Consider the following 14,276-nt stretch of genomic DNA (forward strand, 5'->3'; position numbering starts at 1 on the left):
GGCCTTTCACAGGGCGGGACGCATGGGGGATGGCAGCCCCACGCCCGGTGACTCACCAGACCGCCCTCCCGATGGATGCGGGGACCGAGGACGGGATTGCACACTTTTTCCAGCCTGGAGAGGCACTGGGTGACCTGATCTGACTGACCCAGGCCTGGTGTAGGCTCAGGTCTCATGAATTACGGGGAGTCTGGCCCCCCGCTGAGAGGAGGCTCCTCTGTGCCCCGGAGTGGTCAAAGCCACCCACAGAGCAGGCCCCGAGCAGCAGAGCAAGCTAAGGGGCTTGGGGGTTGACAGAGGCCCCCTTGAATAGCTTGCCCTGGCCTCACAGGCTCCCCACGGTCTGGCCAACACCCTACCCTCCAGCTGCTGTCTGCTGGTTTCCCTTAACCTGGCTCAGAAGTCCCCTCCCTTCGTTACAAGGTGTCAGGCCCAGAGAGCAGCCCTTCAGGACCCAGCTTTCTGCCAGAGCTGGGGCCCTCTGGACGGTGACAGAATTGCCCCAAGAATCTTCCCGTTCGTTCTGTTTTGGAGAGTCATGAGCCATGGGAACTGGTGCCCAGCCCTGGACGGAGGGAGGAGGGTTGGGGGTGGGGCACAGGGCCGAGGCCAGGTCGGCCTGGGCCGTCAAGTGCCGGGATGGATTCGTGATGTCGGCCAGGGTCTGGGAAGGGGAGTGACAGCACTCCCAGCAGCCTTTGCGCTTGGAGTGAGAGGTCAAAATCCACAGCCTGGGAACGGAATCTCGATGGTGGATGTGTTGTGTTTGGCCCGCACGGTGTGTTTTAAACGTGAACATTTTTAAAGAGCAGGGCAGTCACAACACACTTGAGGGTCCTGGCTTTTCTGGGGACGAGGGAGGGACGAGCGGGGCTGGAGCAGGGCAGCTGCCCACCTGCTCGGGACAGGGGCTCCCGGGTCTGGCAGGACCGATGCACTCTGCACTCAGATGGGTTGTGAAGATACTGAGCTTCCCTACAGCTTGCTGATTAGCCGCTGCCACGAGCATCTCCCCTCCCTAGAGACCCCAGGCCAGGTCCAGAAACCCACAGGGCCACCCTGGCCCAGTGGGGACCCGCTCTGATTCCCCGGGCATCTCCGATCCCGCTATGCACCACCTCCACTGTTTTTTTTTTTGTAACTTACAAAGGAATTTTTTTTAATCAGTATTTTCACATGTCAATGTGAAAATTTGCACGCGTCCAGGAAGTTTGAGAGAACAGTGCACTGCACGCCCACAGGCCCTTTACCAACTCGTTAATCGCTAACTTTTCTCCACACGGACTTTCTCGCTCCGTCTCTCTCAATAGACTTTTTCTCCCCCAACTATTGGGAGTGAGCTGCAGACTCCGAGCCCCTTTACTGCCCCTGCCCCCAATAGCCTGTTTCCTTTAAGATCAAGGACGTCCTGTTCGCGGCCACAGTGCATCTTCCTACTGATGGGATCCTGTCCCCTATGCTGAGCCCACACCCACAGCCGCCCCCAGGTCGTCCCAGGAATGTCCTTTGCTGCAGCCGCCAGGCCCCCCGTAAAACCCAGGGTCACAGCACCACATTATCAGTCTGTCTCCTGAGTCCCCCTCCACCCGGAACGCTCCTCGGTGCTTTGCCACCTTGCATGGCATGGGCATTTTTTGACCAGTGTCCGCTCGGACAGGTGGGCAGCCCGGTGCCCTTATTAGTGATGGGTTATTGTCACGGTCACTCCGTGGGCCACTAGCTCCCGACTCTGGGACACAGAGCGGAGGCACCACATGCGATCAAGGGTGTCTTCTGCTCTAGCTGGAGCCAAGTAGTTGCCCCAGAGCCAGAGGCTCCTCAAGCGGTAATGAGGACCGGCGGCCCTGGACGCAGGTGCAGGTCGGGCCTCACCAGGTGTCCTCCCTCCGCGGCCGCACAGGTGTGTCCGGGCGTGAGCGAGGCCCCGGAGCTGTACAGCCGCGGCTTCCTGACCATCGAGCAGATCGCCATGCTGCCGCCACCAGCCGTCATGAACTACATCTTCCTGCTCCTCTGCCTGTGCGGCCTCGTGGGCAACGGGCTGGTGCTCTGGTTTTTCGGCTTCTCCATCAAAAGGAGCCCCTTCTCCGTCTATTTCCTGCACCTGGCCAGCGCCGACACGGGCTACCTCTTTAGCAAGGCCGTGCTGTCCGCGCTGAACGCGGGGGGCTTCCTGGGCGCCTTTGCCGACTACGTCCGTGCCGCGTCCAGGATCCTGGGGCTCTGCACGTTTGTCGCCGGCGTGAGCCTCCTGCCGGCCATCAGCTCGGAGCGCTGCCTGTCCGTCATCTTTCCCGCCTGGTACTGGCGCCGGAGGCCCAAGCGCCTGTCGGCCGTGGTGTGCGCCCTGCTCTGGACCCTGTCCCTCCTGGTCACCGGCATCCACAACTACTTCTGCGTGTTCCTGGGCCGCCAGGCCCCCGGCACGGCCTGCAGGCACGTGGACGTCTTCCTGGGCATCTTGCTCTTCCTGGTCTTCTGCCCGCTTATGGTGCTGCCCTGCCTGGCGCTCATCGTTCATGTGGAGTGCCGGGCCCGGAGGCGCCAGCGCTCCGCCAAGCTCAACCACGTCGTCCTAGCCATGGTGTCGGTCTTCCTGGTGTCCTCCATCTACCTAGGGATCGACTGGTTCCTCTTCTGGGTCTTCCAGATCCCGGCCCCCTTCCCCGAGTACGTCACCGACCTGTGCATCTGCATCAACAGTGGCGCCAAGCCCGTCATCTACTTCCTGGCCGGGAGGGACAAGTCGCAGCGGCTGTGGGAGCCTCTGAGGGTGGTCTTCCAGCGGGCCCTGCGAGACGGCGCCGAGCTGGGGGAGACCGGGGGCAGCACGCCCAACACGGTCGCCATGGAGATGCAGTGCCCCTCTGGGAATGCCTCCTGAGAGGCAAGCACCTGGGGGAGGGGCAGGGGCCAGGGGCAGCCACCCTGGTGCCCTGGTGTGAGCGGAGTCTGCATCCCGCCATCAGGCGCTTCTTGCCCCCTGGGCTGGAGGCTCCGTGGGTGGCCATGAGACTGAAGAGCCACCTGCAAATAGACGATGTGGCCCTGCCAGGCTCCCCCCAGCCACTGTCCCCCATCAGCAACCCATTGTACAGAAGTCGTCCCCAGGTGCGGGTGGTTTCTCCTCACCACAGCTTGGTCTGGGAGGGAGAGGTGAGGGGCCACCCAGCCCCGTCCACCTCCTGCCCTTTACATCAGCTGAAAATGACGCAGCCGTCACCGTCACCAGTCAGGCCACCGACTCCCTCCCTGCCCCCGGGTACCTGTTCTCACCATCTGAGGCAGTGTCAGCGGCAGACCCGGACGGGGCGGTGCTGTCTGGGGCTGGGCTCTGGGGGACCCACCTCGTAGCTCGGCCTTTCTGTGCGTGACATCCCTGCCCCCTTGATGGAGCCTGAGGTGATCTCAATGGGTGCGATTCTGGTCATGGCGAGCAGCTGGGGATGGGAAGGAGCTTCAGCCAGCTCGGGTAGCTCACTCTCTTTCTGACTCTGTGCCAGCCAGCCCTGGCAGCCCCCCGGAGCATGTGGTGTGTCCCAGCTGCTGTCCGCCTGGTCCTCAGGCGCCTGTAGACCACCCAGGCAGCCTCTGGGCTCCAGCCCCCACCCCAAAGTGGGCACTGGCTCTGCCTGGCCACCCCAGCCCACCGGCAAGCACGGTGGCCCAGCGTAGCCAAAGGAAATTTTATGAAACAATAAATGTACATCAATAAACGTTTTATATCTTACTGCCTCTGTCCTGGCTGTGGTCTGGTGCCCTCACTAAGGACATTCTCAGGTAACTGGACGCCCCGACAAGCAGGCTTTCCGTGCCACCCCCTGAAACCTCTGTCCCCCAGCTCCTGTGCCCACGCTCCCGGCAGATCTGTCCTCACCTCTCCCGACCTGGAGTGCGTGTTGGTGGGGCAGCCACGCCATCCTCTGCTGGCGGGCCCCAGCACCCTCCCACCCGGGCCCCCTGCTCCCCCCGGGACCCTCAGTTCTTGTCACACGTCCTAGGAGCCGAGCCCTGTGCTGGCTACCATGGCCTCTGCCCGTGGGAGCACTGTATGTCCACATGGAGGCCCCCTGCGGTGGGGGGCTGCACCTTTGCCTGTTGCTTCCCATCCAGAACTCTGTCCCAAACTCCTGGAGGCAGGACTGTCCCCCTTTGCCCGGCCCCTCCCTGCTCCTCAGCAGAGGCTGGAGCTGCTCCCAGGAGACGGCCCCCCCTTGGGCCAGAAAGCGTCCTGCCTGCCCCTTGGGGCTCCCGGTGTCCAGCCTGGGCCCCTGGCCCCTTTAGGGACTCTCTGGAGGAAACTGCTCACTGCGCAGGCCCAAGGGGAGGCCAGGGCAGGGCTGAAGCAGGCCGCCCTCCTCTGCAGAGAGCAGGGAGCAGGCAGGCAGGGCCAGGGTCCCAGCTCTGGGCAGGGGGGGTGGCTAATGGAGCGGACAGCCCAGCCCAGCGAGGGAGCAGCACTGCCTGTGGCTGGCATCTGCCACAGACCTGGCCGGCTCTGGTGACCTCCCTGATGACCGGCCCCCAGGAAGCCCGACTCAACCCTCCTGGCCACGCCAGGCCACTGCTCCCGAGCACCTCTTTCCAATAGTCCTGGCTGCTCCTCCCAGCTCGGCCGCTGCTCTGTGGAGAGCGGGGCCCCCACGTGGTTCTAAGAGCTTCAGCCAACCAAGGTGTGTGCCACCTGCCCTCCTACAGCACCCGGGTGCACCTCCCCACCCTCCCGCTCACCCCTCCCATGCCACCCAGAGAATTCCAGAAGAGCAGAGCTGGGGGCCACCACGCCTGACGCTGTTGGGGACCCCGAGAAGCCAGGCGGAGGCCTGAGAACACACATGAGGAGGTGGGGCCAGGACCCCGGCGCCACAACACACAGCTTCCATTACCTTCCTCACAGGAGGAGCTATGCCCGGGCCTCAAGGGCGCTGAGGGTCCTGGCCTGGAGGTTTGGGGGCCTGGCTCCTCAGTCCTGGGTCACCTCTTCCTCAGGAGCACCCCCAGACCTCAGCTCTGTGCCAGGCGGGGAGCTGCCCCTCCCCCCACAGCTTGGCGGGGACCTCTCTGACCCGGCCAGGTAGGAGGGCGGGCAGCCCTCACCCAGCACCAGGGCCCGGAGGTGAGGAAGGGCCGGGCCCCTGCACACACACACCTGTCCTCTTGGGCACCAGGCCTGGGGGGCGTTGATGAACTCCAGGAATCGGGCCTCTCCCAGCCCGTAAACTCATGAGCCATCACTGCAGCCAGGCTGGGGAGCGAGCCTGCCTCTGCCCACCGCCCGGTCCCGGGGCGATTCGGGCACCTCGTGCCTGCGCCCTGGCCCACCTCAGTCCTGTGCTAATGGATGGGGAGGGGCTGGTGACAGCAGAGCAAGGAGCAGACACTTCCGCCCCCACGGGACAGGCAGGGGAGGGGCGGGGCAGACAGGGTGGGCCGGGGGCACAGTGGCGCTCTACGCTCTCAGGCTTCCCGTCACCACCATCTCCATGCAAATGAGCGAGTAGAGAAGCGTACTCTTTTAGACAATGCCAGGGACGAATGGGGACACATTCGGAGACTCAAGAGTAAGCCTGGGGGAGGCGGGGCTGCCACCCACCAGCCACGGGACCTCGGTCTTGCTGTGCCTCGGTTTCCTCGAGCCCTGTGGTCACACGGGGTAGAAGGAAGGGAGCGTGTGGCCACAGGAGGAGGGACGTCCAAGGAACAGCCTGTCCCAAGCGCTGGCGGTCAGGGCCGTGAGTGCCACTTGTCAGGACCTGCCACGTGTGGTGGCCCCACGCTAAGCCCCATGCACAGATCCCATCTGACGGTCACAGCGGGGCCCCCATCAGCGCCCGCGTGGACGGAGCCAGGGCTCACGAACGAACGGCCTCCTCGTCCACGGTCGGTGCCGCCAGGTGGGCGGCCTGGCCCGAGCCCCACGCTCCGCCCACAGGAAGCTCGGCCTCTGACCTTTGTGTTTCAGCAAAGCACTGGGAGTTGGTGCGGGGAGGGGACGCGCCAAGTAGACAGGACATGCCCACCACAGCCCAAGGAGTCCACACTCAGCCGAGACCACAGGGACGGCCCGATTCGGGTCTCGGCATCGGAAGCGAGGATGGGACAGGGACATGTGTTCTCCAGACGGCCCAGCAAATGGCCTGAAAGCGGACGCCCCTTCCTGTCTTCATCGTCCGTCTGCCGAAGGAGAAGCGGGGCGCCTCCCTGGCACCGCCCGCCTTCCCCAATGCCCTGCCGGCTGTGGTTTCAAGACGACTTGGGTGCGACAGTACATGCCAGAATTTTAAAGCCCAAGATCTGGCAGATGCACAAGTCAGTTCACACTACGCAGCCCAGAGGGTCCCTTCCGGCCAGGGACCAAGGGCTTCATCTGGAAGGCGGGGCGGGGAGACGGTGCGTTTACGGTGCAGGCTCTCGATACCCCGGGAAATGTGCCCGTGAAACGTGATGACAAGGCCAGGAAGCGATGCAAACCGATCACGGAGCTCTGCCCGAGCCAACCGACAATGCGAGCGCCAAACGTCACATGCTAAGCCAGCGGGGGCCGCAGCAGACGGCAGGGCACGGCTCCCAGACCTCGGACTGGCGGAAACTCTGCTTCGCGGCTCAGCAGGCCAGCGCCACGCTCCCTGGCCACTCCGGAGAGGCTGACCGGCTCGGGCTGGGTTGTTTTTATTTTTTAATCTTTGTGATTGGCTTCATCGCAGTCTAATTTATATACAGTAAAATGCACCCGTTTGGTACGTAGTTCAGTGATCTTTGACATATGTCAATCTATGGAATGTTTCCCTTCCTTCCCCCACAAATCTCATAGTGAACCCAAGACATCCGGCCCCTCACTCCGGCTCTGAATTTAATCTAGCTGAGGGGAGTGTAAATGAGGGGAGGGAGAAATAAGAGGTAAGGGTCATAAGCTGAGGGTGGGGTGTAGGTGGGAAGTGGGAGTATATGTGGGGGTGGGAGAAGTGGGGAGAAGTGTGGGGTATAGGTAGAGTATAGGTGAGGTGGGGTGTGGGTGGGAGGTGTTGGGTATAGGTGGGGTATAGTGAAGAAGGCGGTGTAGGTGGAAGTGTTGGGTGTAGAGTGGCGTATAGGTGAAGTATAGGTGAGAGGGGCGGAGGTGGGAGGTAGGAGGTGGGGAGTATATGTGGTGGTAGGAAGTAAGATGGAAGTGTGGGGTATAGGTGGGGTATAGGTGAAGGGCCAAGTGTAGTGGAAGTGTTGGGCAGGTGGGGTATAGGTGAGGCTGAGGTGTTGGTGGGAGGTGGGGAGTGTATGTGGAGTCAGAGTGGAGGTACAGGGGTTTAGAGGATGTGGGTGAGGGGTGGGGGCTGAGGCGGGAGGTGGGGGGTGTGTGTGAGGCAAGGTGGAGGCAGGGGGGAGGCTGAGGTGAGAGTGGGGCACACGTGTGTTCAGGGAGTTCGCCGACTTCAGACCTAGCTGGCTCCGGGGCCTCAGACTGTTCCCAGGTTTCTTCTTCCCATTTCCTGCCTCCCATCTCCACTTTGTGTTGCATTGATTCTCAACGAGGAAATTAAGTGGCACGTTCTCGGTTTACACTCCACGAACTCAGCGATCCCCGCAGAAAAAGCATCCCTTCCCTGGTAACCCCGGCAGAAGTCCCCAGGAAGGAGCTCACTGGCTGGCTGAGCCTCACGCCCCTCCCTGGAGGGGGGCAGCTGGCTGAGCCTCACACCCCGCCCTGGAGGGGGCAGGGACCAGGGAGCCAGAGGATGGCCTCGCCTAAACCCCCCAGGCTGAGAGAGGGAAGGGGTGAGCCCCTGAAACACCCCAGTGGGGTGGCATGACCAGGAGACACCAGCAGGCAGAGCGGCCACCCGAGGCCACATTCCTCAGACGCCGCACCGCCCACACGCCCACGTGATCTCTAAACGCTCCCACGCCAAACCCATAGCTGCACTGTTTACAGCAGCACATGGGCTCCCCTCTCTGCGCCCCCCTCAGAAGAGGGACAACCCAGAGTCGATTCCAGGGACTGCTCCCCAGCACCGAGCCCAGGACACGGGGGCCGTTTGCCTCTCCCTCCATCAGACCCAGAGACACCTCCTCCAGGCCTCCCGCCCTACGGCCAGTCGCTGGCCACTCCTGAGGCACGCAATTCCCAGAGGACGAGACTAAGGGAACAACAATGATTTCTTTGTAAACCCCATTCGGAAAGATGGACGCGAAGCACAGTGGCATTGGCCTGTGGCGTGCCCTGTGCTCAACACAGGGCTGGCAGATGGGAGGTTCCTGATCAGCCAATCAGCGTGGCCCCAGCATCCGAGCTGGCCCCCAGGCCGCCCCTCCTGCTGTGCACAGTCCGGTGTGATCCCACTCCCTCGAGTGTGGGCTGGGCCGGGTTACTTGCTTCTGACCAACAGGATGGAGCAAAGATGATTAGGGTACGTGAGATGGTGACTTCTCTCTTGCTGGCAGGCTCTCTCTCCCCCTGGCCGGCGAGGACACGTGGCAAGGAGCTGAGGGCAGCTTCTGGCTGACAGCCAACGAGGAACTGAGCGTCTCGGTCCAATAGTCGGCAAGGGTTTGGCTTAACAGGGTTTGGCTTCTTTGCTTTGGGTCAGCTCATGAGCCAGGAACCAAACCGGATCCCAGCTGAGCCGCGGCCCTCAGATCTAAACCGTAGGTCAGGGGGTTCTCTTGGACTCAGCCCTCCCTCGAGCCTCAGCCCAATGGCCTCCCTGAGACCTGAGAGCAGTGATAACAAGTGCCCCAGGAGTAGGGAGCGGAGCCCGTCCACCTCCTGATGCGGAAAGTGTGTCCCCATGTCATTGCACCAAGACCCAGCGAGGACGCATCTGCAGGCGGCGGTGTGCAGCATGGCTTTGCCTCTTCCAGGTCCGAGATTCCCCACTGGTCAGGATTCTTGGTGGCAAGTGGCAGGATCGCCATTGAAAAATGCACACATGCATGTGTGTGCACACACGCACACACACACACACACACACACGGAATGGATTGACCCGTGTTACTGAAGAGTCCAGGTGTGAACGGGCTCCAGGAACAGCCAGATCCGAGTACCTGTACTCGGGGATCCCGTCCATCCATTATTAAGTCGTCGAGAAACGGGAGCGTGTGAACGTGCCAGGCACTGTTCTAGGCACGGGAGGCACAAAGACATGAGAAGTCCTGCCTTTCAGAAGCCCGTGTGCCCTCGGGCAGTCCGGCCGTGTCTCTTGGGTCTGAGTCCTGCGTTTCTGTCCTGGCCCATTCCCAGGCTGGTCTTACCTCCTGGAGGCAAGACATAACCCTCGGCCCCAGCTCAGTGAGCCCGGAATAAAAACTTACGGTAGCCCAAGCTGTTCCTATAAAATCAGGATGTCCACGTCCCCCGTGGCTGGGCACGAGCTCAGTGGAACCTCCCTGTCCTAAGTCGCCTCCGATATTGACATTGACCCGGGGTCGGTCACAGCTTCAACGTCTGAGGTCCCGCCTTCTCTTCTGTCAATCAGATTTCCTTCCAAAGCGGACGTCCAGTCTCCCAACTGTTCCTCCCTCACCCCTGGGACAGGGCGGTGAGAATTAACACGACGGTTCCGGGAGCCTCAGACCTCGGTCACCCAAGGCCTGTGGTCCAGCCGGCACCTGGTCAGGTGCAGCGGCTTGCCCCGCATGCCAGGTGATCCAGGCGCGATGTCGGCCCCCACCCTGCCCTGAAGGGGGACCCGGTTTTATCCGGATTCTTCCCTTACCAGGCAGGAAAGTGGGCTCTGCCAGTGGGAAGAAGGTCCCCGCCCAGGGCGGAAATCATGCCCCTCCCCCACGCTTGCCTGGTGTGGCGTTTGTATTATCTCCTGATTCTGTTCGGCCAGGGAGGGCGTCCGAGCAGTTCGGTGAGGACTTGGACACTCAGAGAGGTCACCTAAACGTCATGGTCCCCGACCAGCAGTAAGTGGCAGAACTCGGACTGGAAATAAGGTCCTGGACGTGGTCTAACTTCTTGTTTATCATTCGAATCTTTCAGAATAAGACTATTCTGGTATCTCATCTACGCCATTGCTTTAAATCTTTAAAGGACAAGACAAAATGGACAATATGATAATACTATCGGGAAATGACACATTTCCGTAAGTCTTCAGCGGAACAGACAAAAATTCAGACAAGGCTTTAGAGGATTGGAATTTAGACTAAAGCCAACTCGATAAGAGTCTGCCTTTCAAGCCATCGTCCGGCACGTCCTTCCGGAGCATGGGCTGCGTGTCCTAGGGACACGGAGGACACGGAGAAGGGTGGAGTCAGACGCGGGCCCGCTGTGGGCGTCACACTGCAAACGACATGCTATCGGAGCGACCGAGTGAGACCGAGCAGAGGGAGGGGGTGCCGGGGTGTCTGGGGGCACGCAGCGCAGCGCCCAGCCCAGGGGGCACGCCACGCTTACTGAGCACCTGCTGCATGCCGGCAGGACCTGATGTGGGGTGACAGTACAGGTCTCATCGCGCGGAGAAGCCAGGCCTGACCACCGCGCGGTCCGCGGTCCCGCAGCGCATGCGCTGTTTGCTTTTATTGCGAAATCGTCGCGGTCCGCGATTTCCTCCCAGCCTGCGCGTTAGCCGGCTCCAGAGGCGGGAACTGACTCTGCAGACTGCGGCCTGAACAGCGGACATCTCTGTGTCACAGTGCTGGAGGCCGGACGTACGTTCGGTTCACGGCGAGGGCTGGCCTCTCAGCTTCGGGGGGCCACCTTCTCACCGCGACCTCACATGGCGGAGGAGGGTGGGGTGCACCCTCCGCTGTCTCTTCATAGAAGGACACTAATCCTACTGGACCAGGCCTCACTCTATGACTTCATTAACCTAATTATCTCCCTATAGGCCCCATTTCCAAATAGAGTCGCGTTGGGGGTGGGAGCTTCCACAGGTGAGGTTGAGGGGGACACAATCAGTCCGTAGCAGCTGGGATAAGGACTCCACTCTATTCGAACCCCCCAAATCCCTCTTTCTTTTCCCCGACCCCGGCCTTTGACCTGTCACTGAAAAGGGGGTGCTTAAGAAAGAGCAGCGTCATCCGCCCGCCTCACGTCCAGCGACCACGGCCGGATCCTCCAGATCTCCCCGGCGATGCCCAGCGCCCGGCTGGCGCCCACCTCCGCCCTGCGGGTCCCCTCGCTGCTCACCAAGCCCGGGAGCCCCTCCGGCGGCCGCGGCCTCTTTCCCACGTCATCAGTTGGTCCGTCTCCGCTGTCAGGCCACACACCCCCCCGACCCCGCCACCCGCCCCGCACACGGGCATGCAGTAATGTCCTTCCTGAAAACAAATAACACCTCTGCCTCCATATCTGCCCCGCTCCCCGTGATAAGAAGCTCCTTCAGGTCACTGCCCAGCCTGACTCCACAGCTGGCTCCTCGGTGCATTTGGGGGTCTCTGCTGCTGAGTGCGGCCCCTTGGAGGGGGTGTCCTGGAACCACCTCACCTAAAACACTGGCCCCTCCCACCCCTGGCGCTCTGCCCCCTTATCCTGCGCTGTTGGAATGTCACATGCCAGCCTCTCTGCGATCGTGCCCCACCCAGGAGCAGCCGCGCGGGAAGCAGCCTTCTCCCTGCTTGCCAACCACCTCCCACTAGAACGTCTCCAGGGGGCGGCGAGTGTCAGTCTTCTTGACCCTAGCGCCCCAGGACATGGAGCAGCACTGGGCCAGTCTGCCCTCTGTCAGCGTTTGCGGGTGGATGCCCAGGAAGACGCCCAGGTGTCTGAGGGCCCCGGACTCCTGGCCCACAGCGGGCAGGGGCAGGCTGTGCATCCCCGCCCTGCCCACTCGGCCCGTGTCCTCCTGCTGGGGGTGCTGCCCAAACGCTCCTTGCTCCGGCCTTTGAGTGGATGTGTGTTCGCCGAGCCCGGTGGCCAGTGGCATCAGAGACAGGGTCCGTCATCTAGGGAGGGCCGGGGAGCACGGGTCTGAGCCCCAGGGAGCTCGGGCCCTCTCCACGGGCCCCCTTCACCTGGCCTCTCCCAGTGGCCCTCCGACCTCAGCACCTCCCAGCTCCCCCACCCCGAGTCCCCACCTTGTCAGTCCCCCGGGGGTGATAGCGAGTAATTGTGCCTAACCGTGTCCATTGCCGTGTATGTGCTGTGTGCATGTGCCCATGCACACAGGTACATGTACATTGTGTATGCATGTGTGTGTGCACACGTGTATGCGGTGTTTATATGTGTATATGTCTATGTGCCATTACACGTGTACATGTGCCGTGTATATGCGTTATGTGTGCATATGTATGTGTGCTATGGTGTGTGTATGTGTGCTGTGGGTATGTGCTATGTGTATATGTGAATATATATGTGCTATGCGTTGTATATATGTACACATGCTATTATTATATGCGCATATTGCTATGTGTATGCTATATGTATATACATGTGTGTACATATGCATAGATGTTACATGTGTGTGTGCTTTATATATACAGCACGACGTATCTGGCACATAGTATAAGTTTGATAAATATTATTTAACTTTGTTTCGAACCTAAAGGACTTCTGATTGTAGCCACAGGGCACCAATGGAGGTTGGAAGAAAAGAAACAATAGAAATTTAAAAAGCTCACAGTTCTCAAAATACCAACGTCTGGCAAACCGATAAAAGAAACGGAACAAAAGGCACAAATGAAAAATGGCAGACAGGATTGAGGTTTTAAAAATTATAAGAGAACACTATGTAAAGTAGTATAGCAATAAACGTGAAAACAGAAAGCAAGAACAATTTTCTAGAAAAATATTACCTCTCTAATTCAAGAAGAGACTGATAATCTGAATAGTCCTAAAACATTAAATAAATTGGAGTTGTAGGGTTTTCTCAAAGCCATGCATATCCATTAACACATAAAAATGACCAGACCAGATGGTTTTACCTTCTGCCAGACCTTCAAAGAAAGATAATCCTTACATGACACAAATTGTTCTAGAGGATGCAAAAAAGGAGCAATCTCTCCAAGTTATTTTATGAAGCCAGGATAACCCTACAGCTTTGAAATAAAAAGCAAAGCGCCGGAACACAAAATTATGGTCCACTTTCACCTATAAACATGGATGAAAATTTTCTAAATAAAATCAAAGCACCCAGGCAGGGGGAAACAGAGCGAACTAGAAACGGCTTATCCTAGAAATATAAGAATGAATAAACACCAGAAAACCTATCATTATATATTTAGCACAAAAATAGACTAAGGGAAGGAAAAAAAAGAAAATGATTAAATAGATGCGGAAGAAAAGCTGAAAATTTTTATCATTCATTTATGATAAAAACTCTCAGAAAACTAGGAAGGGAACATTCCCACCTTGATAAAAAATAAGTAAAAATAAGACCACAACGCTCGAGCGAACATCACGTCTAAGGGAGAAACTGTAGACACATTCTCTTTGCAATGAGAAAGACAAGCATGCCGAATCCAGCCGATGACCGGCAGAGCGCCAGATGTTCTGGGCTGTGCGATAAGACGTGAAAAATAAATCAGAGGTAAGAGGATCGTTGCATAGAGAATCAAAATACTCAACAGTCAAACTGTAGCTAAGACACAATGAGTCAAGACGTTTGCCTGATTAATAAAACTACACACACTGACAGCGCCCTGCTACCCAGCAATATTCACGGGGAGAGATGAGGCCGGCATTCTCGGCTGTGGCCGCGATGGGATCAGCCCTCTCACTGCGAACAACTAGGAAACGTAAAGAAATATGTTCTCAGATACCGGGCTCTGGGCGAAGAGAAACAGAAGAGGTAAGCCGGGTGGCCGCCCCGCTGATCTGTCTGGGGGTACGTCCCGGACAGCGGCGCAGGGCGTGGGAGAGCACGGTGGTCCCCCTGAGCTGAGGGTACAGAGGTCAGACCTCCTCGGGTGAGATCGAAGTCGTTGGAACTTGTGCGCTGGGGAATCAGTCAGAAGGGAGGGAGCTACCCAGAGAAAGCGCTGCTGAAGTCCGCATACAAGGTCCCCTGGAGTCTTTGGCCAGAAATTAAACTGCGCACGGGATGAAAAGCCATGAAACAACTGGACAACTGCTGGGTGACCGCCAGCTGAACGGCTCCCCGGGCTCCCACGAAGCTTTATGTATTTATAAACACAGCTGTGTAGGAACGGACAGGCAACCCGGCGGGGCGGACGGAGCGCTGGGCACAGCCCCCTGTGTAAATGGGAGCTTAGGAAGTCAACGGGGAACGGGTGGGCGGTTTAGCAGATGGTGTCGGGAAAACTGGCTCATGATCTGGAGGGAAAAATCCAGCTGTAGCCTTTCTTTATCCCGCACGAAAACAGCTTCTGGTTGG

The 14,276-nt window shown here is 59.2% G+C and overlaps 1 protein-coding gene across 2 annotated transcripts in view; it reads left to right on the top strand.

Annotated features, from left to right (window-relative positions):
- The window catches only part of LOC120584723 (mas-related G-protein coupled receptor member F), an 8,546-nt gene extending 4,816 nt beyond the window's left edge, over positions 1-3,730 (top strand). For both annotated transcript variants that reach the window (XM_039840617.1, XM_039840616.1), the window contains exon 3: positions 1,901-3,730. In XM_039840617.1, the coding sequence (XP_039696551.1) occupies positions 1,901-2,884 (984 nt within the window). In that variant the 3' untranslated portion in view covers positions 2,885-3,730. The remainder of the gene's footprint in view (positions 1-1,900) is intronic.
- The last annotated feature ends 10,546 nt before the right edge of the window (positions 3,731-14,276 follow it).

Source organism: Pteropus medius, unplaced genomic scaffold (genome assembly GCF_902729225.1).
Source record: "Pteropus medius unplaced genomic scaffold, Ma_sr-lr_union100, whole genome shotgun sequence".
NCBI lineage: Eukaryota > Metazoa > Chordata > Mammalia > Chiroptera > Pteropodidae > Pteropus > Pteropus medius.